The sequence below is a fragment of the Cololabis saira genome, chromosome 13 (assembly GCF_033807715.1).
Source record: "Cololabis saira isolate AMF1-May2022 chromosome 13, fColSai1.1, whole genome shotgun sequence".
Lineage (NCBI taxonomy): Eukaryota > Metazoa > Chordata > Actinopteri > Beloniformes > Belonidae > Cololabis > Cololabis saira.
The window spans coordinates 14,291,239-14,310,336 of NC_084599.1; the positions used below are offsets into that span (position 1 = coordinate 14,291,239).

The 19,098-nt window shown below is 42.2% G+C and overlaps 1 protein-coding gene across 1 annotated transcript; it reads right to left on the reverse strand.

Moving 5' to 3' along the window:
- Window positions 1–9,063: 9,063 nt before the first annotated feature.
- On the reverse strand, window positions 9,064–17,944 carry prdx6 (peroxiredoxin 6). The gene is made up of 5 exons (XM_061737846.1): window positions 17,780–17,944; window positions 15,842–15,998; window positions 12,529–12,672; window positions 9,477–9,623; window positions 9,064–9,351 (listed from the first exon to the last, which is right to left on the reverse strand). The coding sequence occupies exons 1-5, from the start codon at window positions 17,869–17,871 to the stop codon at window positions 9,226–9,228; spliced, it is 666 nt and encodes a 221-aa protein (XP_061593830.1). The 5' UTR covers window positions 17,872–17,944; the 3' UTR covers window positions 9,064–9,225.
- Between the last annotated feature and the right edge of the window lie 1,154 nt (window positions 17,945–19,098).

Here is a 19,098-nt window from a genome sequence, read left to right on the forward strand (position 1 = left end):
GCCTTGCCTTGCCTTACATGGCTTTTTAATGACATGCTTTTAACTTTTGTTCCAAATAATAGGTAGGGACAAATATGAAAAGAGCATCAAAAAGTATGGGTTTAGAAAAGCAGTAGGCCTATAGGTACCAGTATCGGAAAAATCCTAAACTTACCCATCTCTAGCCACCATTCAGATTAATTTGTACTAAACCAGATGACCTAGGAGTAGAGTGTGACTTAAGGCCAAATTTTAAGAACCTATACTTGACTGTAACTTGAGTACTGTTGACCAAAACACAATTGTTTTTGATTTCCCCATTCAGTCACGTTAAGCGGTATATCCCGTTGTAAATGTCTGACGGCGGCTCTGCAGATATTCCAGCAGGGTTTCCGCTGAAGGAGTTCCAGGTAAAGCTAATTTTGATTGACATACAATGGGAGGGTGTGAAGAAAAACGGGCTTCAAAATCAGTCTTCAGAAACCAGTGGGTCACATGACCTAATGCTTCATTGACTGTTTTATACCGTCTATTATTGAAACACATTCATCGTATTCGTTCACAGGCTGCTAACCTGCCGCTAACATGATGACTCTAAAATGACGCTACGTCCACAATACTAGCAGAGATAGTTTGTCAATTAACCATCGTTAAGCAGTTCAGTAGGTCCTCTAGTTAAACTGGTCATTTTTTATTTAATGTAAATTTGATTTATTTCACTGTAAGTCTTTTGACAAAAGAAATTGCTAAGCACAAGCTAATTTGGAAGAGCCTCGAGGGATAGTAAACCTTTTCCATGAGTGTGATTTTAAAATGTGGCAAGAACATGTATGGTTAGGGATGCTCAAAATATGTTTTAAAGACTGTGCATGTGTTTAAAAGCTCTGTCATATGCGGTGCGTGATTGTAGGTCTGTGTCGGTGAGAATGCGGTATGGAAGGGTCCTGCCATGGAGGATTTGAGCCTCCATTGGCAGGACATCAAAAACTTAATAATTTATCAATATTATATTATACAAAGATGGTTATTATTATTATTATTATTATTAGTATTATTATTATTATTATGTATAGTATATTATATTATTATTAGTATAGGTATCGGATAGGTGAATGGATGAATGAATGGGATGCCTGGGTCTGGGGCCCTCCGTTGTCGGGCCTGCGCGGGTGTCGCCTTGTTGGGGGGTTCCCTCTCTCCGGGCCCGTCTCCGGTCCCCCCCGCTGCCTCTACGGCGGGGCGCCCCTCTGGTCTTGGAGGGCCACTTTCGTGGGGGACGGGTGCGCCTGCCCGCGTCGGCGGCCGGGGCGGCTCTGTCTCTCCGGGCGGGCTGGCCCCCTGCCGGGTGGGGGTCGTTGGCCTGAAGGGTGAGGGCCTCCTGGCCGCGTGTCCGGCCCGGACCGGGTGGCCGGGGATTGCCTGGGTCGCGGTCCGCCGCCGCGGGATCCCTGGCTGCTTCTTTCCGCGCCGTGGGGGCCCCGCCCGCGGGCCCCCTCGGCCGCCGCCGGGTGGGGGGGGGGGCCTCGCAGGCGGTGGGTTGCCTCCCTCCTACTTCTCCCCTCTGTGGGGTTTGCCGGTGGCCTGAGTTCCGGGCTCTTCCTTGTCGGCCTCTGGTCTCGCGGGTGGCGGGGTCGCTCCCCCCCTCCCCCTCCCCCACTATAGATACACTTCAGGTGGAGCTTTGTTTGGTTTATTACACACACACACACACACACACACACACACACACACACACACACACACACACACACACACACACACACACACACACACACACACACACACACACACACACACACACACACACACACACACACATAGTCATTTAGTCATTTAGTCACATGCACACACACACACACACACACACACACACACACACACACACACACACACACACACACACACACACACACACACACACACGCATGATCATATACATACACACACACACACATAGACATACACACTGGCTTGTTCACCTGCATGCTGGCTCTCTAGTTTTTGGGTTTAGGTAGCGGTAGCGATAGCTTAGCTCAGATCAGATCTCAAGATTTAGGTCGATTGCTGTTCGTGTTTTGGTTGGCTCCGTGCCGGTTTCGTGCTTTGTTTGTGTTTTTTTGTTGCAGATTTCCAGTGCTTGACGTGTGTCTCCGTGTGTTCCTGCTTCCTGGATTGGCAGTGGATGTCGTCACCCCCCCCCCCAAAAAAAAAAAAAAACAAAAAAAAAAAAATAGGGTTTGTATGTGTATATTTATGTATGTGTACGCATATGTGTGCGTGTATATATGTATATATTACATATAGTAATAATGCACATATATACACTTTTGGTTTCTACCGTCATGGTATCAATCAATAATATGTGTGCAGACAAGGTAAAAAAAAAAAAAAAAAAAAAAAAAAAAAAAAAAAAAAAAAAAAAAGCTCTGTCATATGAGCTCAACTGTGCAAATGTGCAAATTATGTGAGACAATGCTAAACCATGTGGTTAATCTCTGACCCAGCTTGGGTTAAATTATAGTTACTGGTGCATCATACGGCGAAGCCTCCCAGGACAGAATTTGTATCCACTTTGATGTTTCGTTTGCATCCTTTACAACTTTCTATCTGACACACACATTGGTGTAAATGTAAGGATATTTGATCAACTTTGATCTGAATGGTGACAGTATTACTTGGGGACACTAAAACGCTAATGCACACTTCTCGAAACAGTTATTAATTACTTTGATTCATCCAGTAGCTCTTTGTTTTGAGGCAGGCCTGATGGTCTTGCTATTATTACTGGACAGTGTTTGATGTCTCCTCTTAATGTCCCCGCATTTTAATCGGGCACACATATACACGCACGCAGAGAGCCTTGCTTTATTAGGTGAGCAGCCATTTCCCTTGTCACCATGATGAAGCTCTGGGTACTCTGCTGGGACTGTTTTAAAGCCCAGACACCCTTAGCCATTACTCAGGTGATATGCCAGCGGTTGGTGATCAATGCGTCTCTAATAGTGAGAACAAGATGGGGCAAAAAGCGAGAGAAAGGCAATGAAAATGATAGAGAGAGATAAAGATAAGCACAGAGAGTGACTACACTTTTACCATCTCATTCATCACGGTGGTCATTTGGAGCTCTGCGGGGCCCGAGCCTGCTGTTGTAATAGCCCTGCCTAGATGCAGCTTTTACGAGCTGCCATCAAAACAATTGCTTTTATTCGCGCACCCAAATCATACACCTTTATGATAATGTCTTCACCTCTGTGTGTACGGATGTATGTGTGTGTCAATATTTTAGCAGGAGTGAGGAGAGCTCAAGAGTGCCTGTTGACTACGAGGTGGATGAAGTTCTTTAAAGTTCAGTCAGATGGAGAGCTCATCCTCCACCTCTCCGTTTGTCTGTCTGACCTTCAGTGCGCTCGTCCGTCTTATCATCTATCAGTTAGGCTATCTCAGTCGTACTCGTTGGGTCCACACTAGGAATGGGTGATATTTTACCGTTCACCATAAACCGTCAAAAAAATTCCTCACGATAAGAATTTGTCATCTCGTGGTAAAAACGATAAATTCCCGTTGATGAAGTTTTTGTGTAAAACTGATTTATGGTTCTGCGTTAAATCCACGCACAACGTACAGGAAGGAAGGAAGGAAGGAAGGAAGGAAGGAAGGAAGGAAGGAAGGAAGGAAGGAAGGAAGGAAGGAAGGAAGGAAGGAAGGAAGGAAGGAAGGAAGGGAGAGAAAAGAGGAAGGGAAGAAGGAAGAAGAGAGCAGGAGGAAAGAAGGGAGGAAGGGAAAAAAGAAGGAAGGAAGGAAGGAAGGAAGGAAAGGGGAGAAGGAAGGAAGGAAGGAAGGAAGGAAGGAAGGAAGGAAGGAAGGAAGGAAGGAAGGAAGAAGAGAGCAGGAGGAAAGAAGGGAGGAAGGGAAAAAAGAAGGAAGGAAGGAAGGAAGGAAGGAAGGAAGGAAGGAAGGAAGGAAGGAAGGAAGGAAGGAAGGAAGGAAGGAAGGAAGGATAAATTCCCGTTGATGACGTTTTTGTGTAACAAACATGGCGGATCTGAGAGCGAGATAGATTTATAGTTGAAAAGATGGAGTTGAATTGGTATTTTTTTTATCGTAATTTTTATCGTTATCGGGATAAATGCCAGAAATTATCGTGATACATTTTTTAGTCCATACCGCCCATCCCTAGTCCACACACAGAAAGGTCTCTGGATTTTCCAGCGCAGCAGTTTCAGAGCGTAAACACCCTGAATCATTAAAAAGATGAGTATTGTGAGCAAGGAGGAAACAAAGGATTTTACTGTGCAACGTTTTGCCTATGCATGGGAAAGGGAAGCTGAAGAGGCAAAACTTTGATAGCCGGAGTGAGATGGGGGAGGGCTTCTGTGCTAACGTGTGTGTGTGTGTGTGTGTGTGTGTGTGTGTGTGCAAGTGTGTGTGTGTGTGTGTGTGTGTGTGTGCGCGTGTGCGTGTGCAAGTGTGTGAGAGATGGGGAGAGCAGAGGGTGCCAGGCGATGTAGGAGGGAAAGAGGGAGTCGGTGTCTGGAAACCATCAAGGCATAGCTCGGTATACGTGTGAGTACGAGTGCATGTGTGTGTTGTGCAGCTCCTCTGGTCTCTGGCTTGTTAACCTGCAGGTCACGGGCAGCTTCAGGTGATGAAGTCAATGCCTGGCACACAAGATGGGAATAATAACCTCTCCCATAATTTGCACATGCTCATGAATAAACACACATGCGCTGAAGCATATGCAAGCAGGTCTTCATTGTGTTGACCTCCTTCACTGCAACAAATCTAAAGGACTGGTTCTGATATTTATCCAATTATACTTCTTCATCTCCTTTTTTGTGCATATAGTTAGATTCAATCCCCATGTTAGCACATTAAAAGTTTTATACAAAACATTCAGAAACCCTTTCTTACTAATGAAACCCGTATTCCTAGAGTAAACTGTATGCAGTATCCGGGTCGGTTTGGCTCCATAAAAACTCAAATCCAGCAGGCACGAACAAATAATTTAGACCATATTGGGGTATGAATCTGCCCGACACGTTATATTCTCCAAAATCAATCTAAATGTGGTGAAATTCGCTAGTCAAAGTAAAACCAAGATAACAATATTTATTTTTTTAAGCTACAATCCGTTCACGTCTGTCATCAAATGTGTAAACAGTACTGTGTTTTTACATCCCACAGCACGGAATGCAAACTAAGACCAAGTGGACTGATCAGACCTCAGAAACGTAATTGATCCTCCGCAGACCCCCTTTCAGTTTGTAAACCCAGCTGTTGGACCCTAACGTGGATGGACCAAACCGAAAGCATTTGAAAAGGATGACATGCTTGCACAGATTTGCATTGTGATTTGCTCTTCTGGGTCAGTATGTATCCGCCCCTGATTGGCCAACCTCATGTTTTCACTATAACTGGAAGATAACAAACAGACAAGCCTTAACAGCCGTGTAAACAACAGGGACTTTGTTGTCGTTGGTATCAGATGTCGTGTAGCCAGGTCTGCATTTAATAATAGTACTACCTACGTGTACACGCGCAGGAGGAAAGCTATTATAAGAGCAAACGGCGACAAAGGTTACATCCAGCTGTGTTTTCAACCTGTTTACACTTCTTCACTGGGCATGTGATGTGTGTTTATGGTGGTGTTGTGTTAACGGAGAATATTTCCCACATAGACATGAAACACAAGTCATGGCACGCCCTGCTTTAATCTTAAAACTGTGTGTTTAAATAAAGACAGACTAATATGGAGATAACCTGAATGACTGAAGGTGGAATAGCTTTACATTTCTATCCTGGTATGAGTCTTTGATGGAATACATAAATAAAGGTGTGTGAGTTTGTTTTTTTTTGATGGTTTTGTGCAGTTCGTTCTTGGTGGTTTCCATGTTAAAGTGCAATAAAGTAGCAGAAACGTCTACACTTTCAGAGCCAGACGAGCTTTCTTTATCCAAACCACCAGCTGGCTTTAGTGTTATATCAAAGACATGTACAGTATTTCAGTGGTATTAACTGAGTTGTTTTGGCAAATACTAACATGCAACACATCCCCAAAATGTCAAACTGTGTCAGAACAATAGGATTTTGGCAGTAGCAGCTCCTCGCGTCAAGCACACGCTTTTAACCCATTTTGTTATCACTTCTCACTAAAACTGGAAACCGGAGAGTTTTAGAGGGAGACGACTTCTCCTCTGATAAAAGATACATTTGATGACTTTGTTCAAAGTAGAGAGAGTAATAAGCATAATGCTGCGATGTGCACACTGTAAAGTCAAAAAGAGAGAAACCAGCAGCTGGTATTGTGTTTGTGTTTTCCCCGTGAGACCTGAATGGGGCACGGTGTTGGATTACATGGACGAGTGTTGCAGAGGCGGTGTGGGGTGAGTTGGCTTGATAGCTAAGATGTGAGGGTTGACACATGAACAGGGTGATGGGGTTGGGGGGGGGGTTCTTGGTACTTGGCAATTAAGCCAGAGTCTGACACCCAAAGCACTTCTCATGCTCTGGCACAAGCTATTGTTGTCTGGAATTTGAGAAATGCATTTGATCAGTGCTGCGTGTCTGTGTGGGTGTTATTTTGGATGACTCCTACGGACACAACAGCCACCGAAGAAGTGAAAGGGAGAACAGAGAGAGAGGAGGCAGGGGGCAAGGGTTACCTGATGAATACTTTCATCACACATCTGAACAGCCCGCGTCTGATCCACGTGAATATCCGCTTCATCATACAGAAACCAAAACTCTGCAAATGATATCCAGACTTCTTAAAGGGGGTAGAAAAGAAGAATAACATTCCAGTTCACAATGTGTGGATGGCAGGGGTGGAGAGGAGGAGGAGTGGAAAGATATTTTATCAGGCCCTACACACTCTTGGCCTCCCTCCACTCTTAAAGGGAATCCCATCTTTTTTCTTTGAACTCAGCATTCCTCACCCTCAGAGTGAACACGAGGCCACAGTGAGCGTGCTCACCTTCACACCGCTGGATGTGTTGTGTGATCCTCGGCTTTGCAGTTTTTACAGGTAAATAACACAAAGGAGGAACATAGACCTCTTTTTTGGCTGTTCATGATTCTACGTGCTTTGAATTTCTTAAGTAATTTAAGCTTAAGTCATCCTTCATTCACAATATCTAAAACACTGAATTTATATTATTATTAAAACCCAAATGCTTGATTTTGGGATCCTTCCATTCAGAGCCATGTCCACGAGTACGCAATGAATTGAACCAACCACAATGGGTGGGAGAGAGCTTTGGGCAAGGACTCATACAGGAACTTCTCAGATCCACCTTTTAAAACAAGAAAAATGGAAAACAACAAATGGAAAAAAAACACCTTGGATCAAGAAGTTTTTCCTTTGGGGTGGGGTATGATCCACGCTAACCTAAGCACCAGAGGTGGACAGAGTACTCGACCCCAGTACTTGAGTAAGAGTACAAATACTACTGGTCAAAATTTACTCCGTTACAAGTAAAAGTAGCTCAGTCAAAATATTACTCGAGTAAGAGTAGAAAAGTACTTGCTTTTAAAGGTACTTAAGTATCCAAAAGTAAATGCTTTTGGCTTGGAAATGTATTCAAGTAAGAGTAATAAGTACCAAAGAAATCTAATACTCAAGTAAAGTACAAATCCTCTGGATATGTACTTTACTCAAGTAAAGTAAAGTACAGTACTCAAGTAAATTTACTCCGTTACTGTCCACCACTGCAAAGCACCCTAACAGATAAACCCTTATTCAGAAGTATTTGTATTCTTTATACAAACAACCAACACAGCCTTCAATTTTTAACTAAAATGTCAATGAACACATCCTTAAAGCAGTTAAAATAAAAGCAGCAATAAAAAGGCACCTGGCACTGATATAGGTTCCTGTGTTTCCAGTGGTTCATAACCTTGAGGCCCGGGCCCCTCCAAGGGTTCAAAAGATAAGTCTGAGAGTTCATGAGATGATTAATGAGGGATGAAAAGTTTAAGTTGTGCCACACACTCGAGCACTCACTTGTACTTTCCTGACTTTCCCATGAACTATTCATTCATTTTGCTTGTACAAAAACTTGCATATTGTATTCAATACTACGTTCCTTGCCGTCAGAACATTGCATGACCTTAGATAGCTGCTGAATATGGTACTTGAACAGTTTTATATACTGCTTCAATATTTGTAATAACTAGTACTTGAGGCTTCATTAACCAAGAAATATTCCTTGCATGGGAGCATACTTGGCATTTTATAATTCTGAATTTGTGGATCATTTTCTTATTTGGTCCTTGGTGGTGACATGTAATCCCCTTATAAAAGCAGTGTTCTTTCTTTTCTTCTTCAGAAGGAACAGCAAACCACTCTCAGACATCTGAAATGTGAGGGATCCAAGCTTAATTCTTTTTTTTTTGCAGGAATTTAATAAAATACTAGTGTAATATTAAGCATTTATGTTCCTAGCAAAATGTTTTTAATTTTATTTCACATTGTGCAGTTTTACGAGCCTCAAAGTAATGACTTTGCAGATAACTTTTGCAGCCTAAAACCACGTTACTGGCTCCAGCAATGCAAACGTACATTTACACACGCTGGCCAGATCATTCTGGGTCACGCGCCAGAATTTTCATTCATCCTTGATACAGATCTGTGTAGACAGATCACCTCTTGAGGAGACTTGTGACTGCTACATCAAAAGACTAAAAAAAAAGGTTAGGCGGAGGACCCTGCCAAATTGACAAAACATTGGAGAGAAAGTTTTAAAGCCTGTGTCCCTCAAGGAAAATCACAACAATACAGATGAAAGGATATTCCAGCTCCATAACCCATGTGTCATATCCTCTCGTGTAATGACTGCAAGTGTAAACAGTAATTTCACAGCATCACCATTTATCAGGACAGTTGGGACCAGATCTGAGCTTTTTTGGGGGGGATTTGCTGTTTTATAACGCCCCCTATTGACACAAGAAGGTACTGCAGCAAAGAGAACACAAGGTTCCCGTTTAGAGGTTTTAGGAGGACATCTTGTGGTCGACCACAGCACATGAATTTGTTAATGTTTCACGAGAGTTAAGAAGTGTTCAGAAGTTCACAAATACAGAACATGTGTGAAAATCAGTTTATTTTGAGTGAGCAAGGCACTTCAGTGACAGTAGATGATCCTGGCTCAAGGGTTATGTTGGTCAGGTCTACATATCAACCATCTACTAAATATTTCCAAGACAAAACTGATGTGAAGAGCAGCAAGAATGTATTCTTTTGCAGTTTCAGATCTGGGTTAAGCGCAGGTATTTCTTTCCAGAAGGCACCTCTTTAGTTGTCACCCCATTAGGGAAGAGAGCAGCAGCTTCCGAGTCGGAGAGCGAGGGGATCACCATGACTTTGTCACCAGGCTGAAAAAGATGTGAGAGCAAGAAAGTGCAGCTCAGAAACAGTGACGTGTTTTGTCACATGATTTGAAGAAAGCGTTATTGTGATATAAGTGCAACTAGCATTTTCTATATCTTCAACTTCTCACCTTCCAGTCAACAGGTGTGGCAACCTTCTTCTGTGCCGTCAGCTGTAAGGAGTCGATGACTCGGAGCAGTTCATCGAAGTTCCTCCCCGTGGTGGCCGGGTAGAGGATGGACAGCTTCAGCTTCTTGTCTGGTCCGATCACAAACACCTGAGGTGCATTCAGTTGACACAGGTTCAACGCAGCAGCAAAGACATGCTTCATTTTTAGGTTCGTTTAAACATGACATCAAAACTTCTCATTTGCTAGTTCTATTTTTTTCAAACAAAAAAATCCTGGTAGGATCCTTTCACCTCCATCAGAGTAACAAGATGCTGCGTGTGACCCGTCGTTCATCAGCGGATGTTAAAAGCTGATAAACGACGGATTGCATTTATCCATTTCTTGAACTTGAACAAATTTAAAATAGTCAATTTTTTCTATTAATAAGTTTCAAACATGCCTGTTTATGTTTAAGTTCATTCATTCCAAACAAGACATTCCAGGCACTTTTCATAATTTTTTTCTGTTATCATCAGATATTCACTCTTATTCAGTTAGAGGTGGGAAGAACTTTCATTTACCTCTTTGTCGTACCTGCAGTCACCAATCCTTTATCAAATTCCATGGCCCTCAACTCTGGAACTGTTTAGATAGGTCTCTTAAGTTAGTGTCATCCTTAAAAATGTTTAGGACCAGCTTGGTGGGGTATCTTTTATCTAGGCAAAATTAATAGGCTATTTTTATTGAAATGAAATTGCCATTTTATGGATATTTTTGTTTGTGTGTTTATTGTGTTTTTCTTTGTTTCTTTTACCTTTTCTTTTTTCCTTTCTATTCTTTCTCTACTGATTGATTTGTTTTTGTATTGAGGGGGAGGATTTTTTAAAAGCCCTCGGGCTTCTTTTCCTCTCCTGCACAATTATTTGTCCTTGTATGTTAAAATAATTACTGTGTTATCATTGTGCATATGAATAAAAAAAAAAAAAAAACTCTAAACATCAGCTGATAAATGACGGATCACACACACCATCTTGTGACACTTCAATGAAAGGATCACCGAAACATCTCAAGTATTTAAACAATCTAAATTTGGTCTGAAAAAAGAACTAGCAAATGAAAATTGTAATCTAGAGCCAAAATTAACTTTACTAAATCATGACATCAAAACCTCATGAAAGAAAAGATTATTTCCTGCCAGCAGATTTAATTTGAATTCTTTCCATTTACCTGTACGCAACATATTTAAAACTTGCGTTGGACACCAGGTGGAGTTCTCCCCTCAGAATGGACACAGGGTGGTAATGGGAGGAGTTACAAGGGGATATGAGGAAGTGCTGCTACAGGTGTGTTCATTGATTTGTTTGGAAGTAAAGTTCACCGAGACTCCCATATTCTGTCTGCTCATCTCATTTAACTCAAAAGGTCAGGGTCACCCCCTGACCTTTGAGTTAGATCACGATAAACACAGATGCTCCTGCAGTATATGCGACAATCAAATTTCCTGAGTTTTGGCAACATGATCCGGCCCCGTGGTTTCAATACATTGAGGCGCAGTTTCACCTCTGCGGTATCAGGGTGGATGACACTAATGGCGCTTTTCCACTAGTACCTAGTCAGCCCGACTCAACTCGCCTTTGCACTTTTCCACTAGGGGTAAAGGCGGGTCTAACCATGCCGAGTAGATACTTTTCTGTAACTACTCTGCCGAGGTTCTAAGCGGCTGAGTCGGGCTGAATCTGACGTCATCACACTACAGGCCACCGATTGGTCGGGGGGGCGGGCCGTCAGACGTTTGAATCAGGAGGAGGAAACCAGCGAAACAGCGACTCTGACGGCAGCTTCTTGTTCATTTTATGCAACAGCCAATGGCAGCACAAAAGTCTGTTTCATGATCCAACTCTGAGGTGCAGATGTTCATAAACCTGGTGGCTGAGGAGAGAATTAAAAAAAAAAAAAAAGGGATCTAGACGGGCGATAAGGAACGACAAGCTCTATCAGGAGCTCTGTCTCTTCATAGCTGCTCACGGCTCCAGCTGACTATTCAGAAGTGCCGAAACGGGAAAAAAAAAAAAAAAAAAAAAAAAAAAAAAAAAAAAAAAAAAAAGCATCGTTGCTTGAAGCTTCTCTCACTCTCATTTTTTAACTTGATATCAAACAAGTCACAGACCCAGCAGCACATCTATCATCTCCTCCAGGTTCTACATCTTTAGTGTTGTCGTCTTCTCCGTTTAGATCACACAATCAAATACGTCACAGCAGCTTCAATCCAACCTCCTACTTCTGATCTGGGTATGGAAATGAAACGAGGGCAAGGTGAGTGGAGCTGAATAGGTACTACTGTAAAAGCACCATAAGTATTATCATGTTGTTGCCGCGTTGGATTCTTCAACTACCCGCCGCGTTATGGGTTTCCTGAGGGAGCTGCCAGCAGACAGAAAATACAAGGCTCTCAAAGCTGCTGTGTCTGTTCCAGTTGTCTGATGAGGAGCGTGCAGATCGCCTGCTGTCACTCAGTGGATTGGGGGACAGTAAACCTACAGAACTAATGGACAACATGCTGGCACCGCTGGGTTCAGGTGACACCACGTTTCTCTTTACACAACTGTTCCTGCGGCAACTCCTGCCTCTAGTGCACACGGCTCTGGCCACCTCTCCTTTCGTGCGCACCACGGATTTCCATGGGTTGGCGCAGGAAGCGGACAGGATTCTACCGGCCTCCCGCCGATACGTTGCGGCTGCTGCCGTGTCGGGTCCGACGGTGGTGGTTGTGGCTGATCGCAGGGAGCAGATGCGGAGAGAGGATGAAAGCGGGCTGTGCTATTATCATCGCCGTTTTGGCACCAAGGCCAAGCGCTGTGTTCCACCATGCTGTTTTTGGAACCAGGGAAACTCCAGTTTCGTATTAATTTCTTACCAAAAATGGAGTAGAGTGGCGACTAAACTTAAAGGCTAAAGCTTTGCGTGAGCAAGAAGAAGAACATTGAAAAGTTTACCGCTCAAAAAGTGAACAGTGTATGCTTCTGGGGTACATGGGAGCAGGTTTAGAGAGAACGGACAGAAAGAGAACTCTTACACAGCGAGCAGTGAGAGGCAGTCCATCTTTGTCTCTCTCATCAGGGTCCAGCATGCCCAGAAGGACTGACAGCTCTCTCTTGTGATCAGCAATGATGGGGAAAGGAAGAGCGCTGCCTGCGTCACCCTTATACGCCATCACATCCTGTCAAGAGGGAAAGGACAAACTTGGTTTTTAGACGTTTAAGGCACGTCACATTCCTACTCCTACTGTAATTAAGCAGACGCTGTTATCCAAAGGGACTTATATCTGAGTGATCACCACAAGCAACAAATCACATAAGAGCAGGGCCGCCGCAAGGGGTGTGCGAACCGTGCGACCGCATGGGGCCTCGCGCTATGGGCCGTTTTTTTTTTTTCCCCCTTATAAATATCAACAGTCACGTTCCATTACAGACCTAAATGTGTACTAGTCTGTGCATATCAATAAATATATGTGCAATGATGCGCGTGTCTGTTGTTCAATACAACTGCGTCAGACCAAGCGCAGACACAAGCTGCTCTGATCCAGACGGGTGGAGTTGAAACAAACTGTCACACAATGTCGAGAGAACGAGACAGAATCAGGAAATTTCCATCAGGGGATGAAAAAAGAAAAAAAACTAAAGAAAATGGAAGAGTTTAATGCCTCTCTGAAAGGCTTGTTTGATAAATTTGTTACAAAAATCACAGATCCAACCGGGTCTCAAGAAGCCGTGGAGCCCCGCGTCGAGGCAAGCCAAATGATGATGAGGCTGGGGAAGGTATCCAGTATTTTGCTAATTGGAGAGTTAAAATTGCGCATATAGACACCCGATCCGACCAGAAAAACCCAAAAAATTTTGGGTTTTTCGCACAGGGCCTCGCAAATCCCCCAGGCGGCTCTGCATAAGAGGGTCCAGCTGGATAAGTGCTGGTCAGACTGCTGAGAGTCCACTTGGACACAGGTGCTGCTCTATTAGTGCTAGGGTTATTTGTTTTTTGTTTTTTGTTTAAGGGTTCCCTTCCCACCCAACAATCCCTTTATACAGGAAATTTACATCTTAAAAGACAACATCATACGATCATCTTGTCATAAGTGCATGCAGCTTACTCAGTGCTGAGTCATGCAAAGAGCTGGACAAATCTGCTATCTATATATCTACATGAGCAGAGAAGTTAACTAAATGCAGAAATGCTCCTTAGAGAGCTCAGTCTTTAGCTTGAGCTTAAAAGCAGCTACGGACCCTGCAGATCGGACAGAGTTTGGTAGGTCATTCCACCATCGGGGAACAAGGAAGGAGAAGAATCTAGTTACTGATTTCAGGCCACGTTGCGGTGGAAGCACCAGGCGTCTTTCACTGGCTGGGTTAATAATTCTCTGCATCCCGGCAGTCTTTTCCACAGTTGCAACACAGATATAATAAGTGACCAAAAGTCTTGACTTCTAATCTTCTACTTCTGCATTTTCCATCAGGGTCATGACAAAAAAACTGCTCTGAGTGAAAGTAGTGCAATTCCTGCTGCATGTCAGGGAAGAAAAGCAGAAATATATCTCAAAACAGGGCTCTGGTCCAAAGGGGGGGGGGGTTGATCAAAATAGTTTCATTTACAGGACAGTGCGCATGGGAAGAATATGAAAAGTTGCATCAACCCATCCTAAGATTTTACTGCTCTGACTTACAAACCGGATTCGGTTGCAGTTGGGAAATTGTGTAAAATGTAAATAAAAATAAAATGATTTGACAATCCTTTTCAACCCATATTCAATTGAATACACTACAAAGACAACATATTTAATGCTCAAACTCATAAACTTTATTTTAATTTTCAAATAATAATTAACTTTTCATCATTTCATGGCTGCAACACATGCAGTAGAAGTTGGGAAAGGGCATGTTTACCACTTTGTTACATCACCTTTCCTTTTAATAACACTCAATAAACGTTTTGGAAGAGAGGAGACTAATTCTCTTAGCTTCTCATGTGGAATTCTTTCCCATTCTTGCTTGATGAACCGCTTCAGTTGTTCAACAGTCCGGGGTCTTTTCTGTCGTATTTTACGCTTCATAATGCTACACACATTTTCAATGGGAGACAGGTCTGGACTGCAAGCGGGCCAGGGGAGAACCTGGACTCTTTTACTTCCAAGCCACGCTGTTGTAACACGTGCAGAATGTGGCTTGGCATTGTCTTGCTGAAATAAGCAGCGGCGTCCATGAAAAAGACGTCGCTTAGATGGCAGCATATGTTGCTCCAAAATCTGTATGTACTTTTCAGCGTTTATGTTCCTTCACAGAAATGTAAGTCCCCCATGCCATGGGAACTAATGCCCCCCCATACCATCACAGATGCTGCTTTTGAACTTTGCGTTGATAACAGTCCGGATGGTTCCGCTTCCTCTTTGGTCCGGAGGACACGACGCCCAGTGTTTCCAAAAACAATTTAAAAAGTGGACTCATCAGAACACAAAACACTTTTCCATTGTGCATCAGTCCATTTTACATGAGCTCGGGCCCAGATAACCCGGCAGCGTTTCATAACCGGCTTTAGCTTTGCATGGTAGAGTTTTAATTTTGGTGATATCCTGTACACACTCATGTCGGTTTTTAAGGCAGTGCCGTCTGAGGGATCGAAGGTCACGGTCATTCAGTCATGGTTTCCGGCCGTGGCGCTTACGTGCAGTGATTTCACCAGATTCTCTGAACCTTTTGATGATATTATGGACCGTAGATGTTGAAATCCCTAAATTCCTTGCAATTTTGCTTTGAGAAATGTTGTTCTTAAACTGTTCAACTATTTTCTCACGCAGTTATAGACAAAGTGGTGACCCTCACCCCATCCTTGCTTGTGAATGACTGAGCATGTTTGGGGAGGCTCCTTTTATACCCAATCACGGTACCCACCTGTTCCCAATTAGCCTGATCACATGTGGGATGTTCCAAATAGGTGTTTGATGAGCTTTTCTCAGCTTTCTCAGTATTTTTTGCCACCTTCCCCAACTTCTACTGGACGTGTTGCAGCCATGAAATTCTAAGTTAATTATTATTTGGCAAAAAACAATTAGGTTTATCAGTTTGAACATTAAATATGTTGTCTTTGTATTGTATTCAATTGAATATAGGTTGAGAAGGATTTTCAAATCATTGTATTTTGTTTTTATTTACATTTTACGCAATTTCCCAACTTCAACTGAATCCGGTTTGTATTACACAACTGCAGGTTTATGGATATTGAGCCATCTTAAAAGGGGGAGTGTTGCACAATTGAGTACAAGAGTTTGAATCACCACCATTACAATAAAACAGTTATAAAATAAAGACACTTTACAGGACACGAGTGTGTGCATCCCCAACCTTGCTCCAGCCGCGGTGGTCTTCAACACTGTCAATGGACAAGGCGATCATCTTTACACCTCGTTTCTTGAACTCATCGCTGATCTTTGCTGCACACGCGAGCTCAGTGGTGCAGACAGGAGTGAAGTCCCTCGGATGGGAGAACAGGACCCCCCACCTGTAGAGGACAGTCAAGGGTTTTTAGGATACCAGATCAAAATCAATAAACTGGAATATTTTACCCCTATTAGCAGTTCAGTTTTAAGTTGAAGTGTGGCAACGTGTCATTTGAGTCACAGGCTTAAATGCTTAAGATGCCAGGACAGTATTTCCCATGTTTCCTTTTACAAAAGCTCATTTGAAGTGGCTATGGACTGCTTTGCCAAAGCCTTGGTAAAACCACCTTCCTTCCAGGCCAGAATTTCAAAACCCCAAAATTTTAATCAAAAAAAGGAGAACTAACCAACTAAACAAATAAAAAAATATTTTATTACTACAACAATAAAAGATTAACAGCACAATGTGTCAGAGAGGGGAACAAAGTTTCAGCAGAGGAATTTCCAGGCAGAAATTGAAGCAACAGATGTCTCTGGCAAAGAGCAACTCAAGACACAGCTGTGCTCCACTGAGGATGTATGGACGACATTTCCTGAAAAACATCAGTGGGTTCTTATTTTTCATCACATGGTCTAGAGGCAACAGAAAAGTAATCCTTCAGAAAATGTGAGGATCACCTGATTAATGGCTGACCAGAAACCCAAAGTAGACCAAGGCAGTCCAAAAGCCCTAAAGGAAGCATTTTTCTCCTGCTTAAAAAGGGACTTGTAAGATTCAGATATGGCCGTGTGTCGTTTGTTTTTTTTCCCCTCTTTGCTCTTCTTGGGTTAAAGCACCATCTTACACCAGGAAAAAAAAACCTTAATTGACGGGAAACATAATAGAAAGCCAAAGAAAACAAACAAACAAAAAACTAGGACATGGCTCAAACAGATGACCGGTTCTCACAGTCCAGCAACTACTCCCACCGAGGGAGAAGAAGGAAGTTATTGTGTAGCTAGCCAAACTGCATGGTGTCCTTTTACGTGTTCTGGCAGGTCAAGTCTATGAAAGCTCAACCCTCAGGGGAGGGGGAACCAACAACCAAAAACAAAACAATAAAACAGGTTTAAATGAAGGAGGGACCAATCTCCACAATGGAGAAGCTGTGACCAGAGGGTTTGGTACTTCTCTGTGTTGAGTGTATATTATTATTTTAATAATCACATCAGTGTTTCTAAGGTGCAGACATGAGTTCCTGCTTCTCTGTTTAGAGCTTAGCATTGAGAATGTGTACATATACACATATATGTCTTGTTTTAGGAGAAATGTACATCAAAGTTGTGCATATTCACACCCTCAAATCCCAGCCTGGCTCTGCATGCGGTGTGCAGGCAAACATTTGTTTCCCCTCTGTGCTTTCATAAAAAGGCAGGCCTAACAGGGTTGTGCATTATAATAGATGCCAACTACTGAAATAGGGTTCAAAGTCCTGACTGCCATTAAAAATGTTTGATAATCTGACCAGAGAAAATATGCACATATATATTTAAAGGCAACTACTGATGGCCAGCTTGTTGTCTTAACTATTTTATTCAGTAGTTCCCACCACTATTAGTTCCTGGGGGAAAAACAATCATTTTAACCATAAGATTGGTAAACTGGCTCTAAACTGTTCTGCAGTCATGCTTGTGTAACTCTGTCTATAAGAGCCACCATGTGGCGCTTTAACTCATGACATGATGGTCTTTTGATCTAGTAACTCACTGATAAAACGTCTTTCTTGTTTTCTGAATTAACATTAATCCAGGTTAAAAATGTGTGGACTGCTTTAATCAAACACAAACACAGTTTTCCAACCCAACTTTTAAAGATTCAGAAGCGGGCGAATCAGCCACAATGCGTTTAAATCTTCGCACTTACGAGTCGCCCAGAAATTCATGGAACTTGATCTTCCCGATGGTGGTGTCGGCCTCGAAGTTTGGAAACTCGTCTCCCAGCAAGAGTCCAGGCATCCTGTCCTTCAGTTTGTAGTTCACACGGAGAGAAAGCACCGTGGACAGACAGGCTGCTTGTGAAGGCGTGCCGTTATTATAGCAGCTCAGCAGCACATGAGTGGATCCTGCAGGGGGCGGGGATCACGTGACCGGGTCACCTGACACAATACAAAAAAAAACCCCAAAATAACATCAGATAAAATACAATGTATGCATGTATACAATATCCGGTTTTAACTATAAAAAATACACAAAGGGAAAAAAATGTTTAATACCAGATAAATGGGCCGTTTTAAATCAAGCAACTTTTGTATTTTTGAAAATAAAAGTTAGTTTCCTAAAATACCAAAAAGTCATAACTGAAAAAGGAAGGTCTGTATCTGCTAAAAGGGTGTTTTTCATGATCATTCTTCGTTAAAAAACGATTTAATCTTTGAAATAATATTTTTACTTTAAAATAGTATAATACCAGAGTAACTTTTGTATTTTTGAAAATAAATTCAGTGAGGAATCTTAATTTTGTTTCCTAAAATACCAAAAAACAATAATTGAAAAAGGAAGATTTATATCTGCTAGAATAGAATAGAATAGAATAGAATAGAATAGAATAGAAGACTTTATTTATCCCCCAGAGGAGAAATTCAGTCGTGCAGCAGCCAAAACACACACGCTTTATACAAAAAATTTAAAATAGAAATAACCAATAAGTGGTTAAATAATAAAAAGAGCAATATAAAAAGTAGAAAAATAGTATGTACAAGAGAGAAAAAAATAGTAAACACCAAAAAAAAGGATAATATTTACAAAAAAATTACAAATATTTTCAAAAATACTTGAGGTATTTGAGGTATTTACTGGTTATTGCACGTATAAAGATACAGGTTTATTGCACATGGGTGGCTACAGGCAGCTAAAGGGTGTTTTTCATTATTCATTCATTTCATTACTTGAGGCCGACTCCATTACATATACCTGTTTTTTGCTATTTTTTGTGATTTGCTTGCTTTTTTTAATTTTTGTATTTTATCTGTTGGTGTTTTATCTGTCATTTGTAACTCTGTGTAACTATATGTGTAGTTAACTATGTGTTGCTGCTGCCTATCTTGGCCAGGTCTCCCTTGGAAAAGAGGTTTTTGATCTCAATGGGATCTTCCTGGCTAAATAAACCGCGGTTGAATTGGTTTGACATTGGATATTGGATATTATGAATTCAACACCCATAAAACTTGTGATACATACCACTGA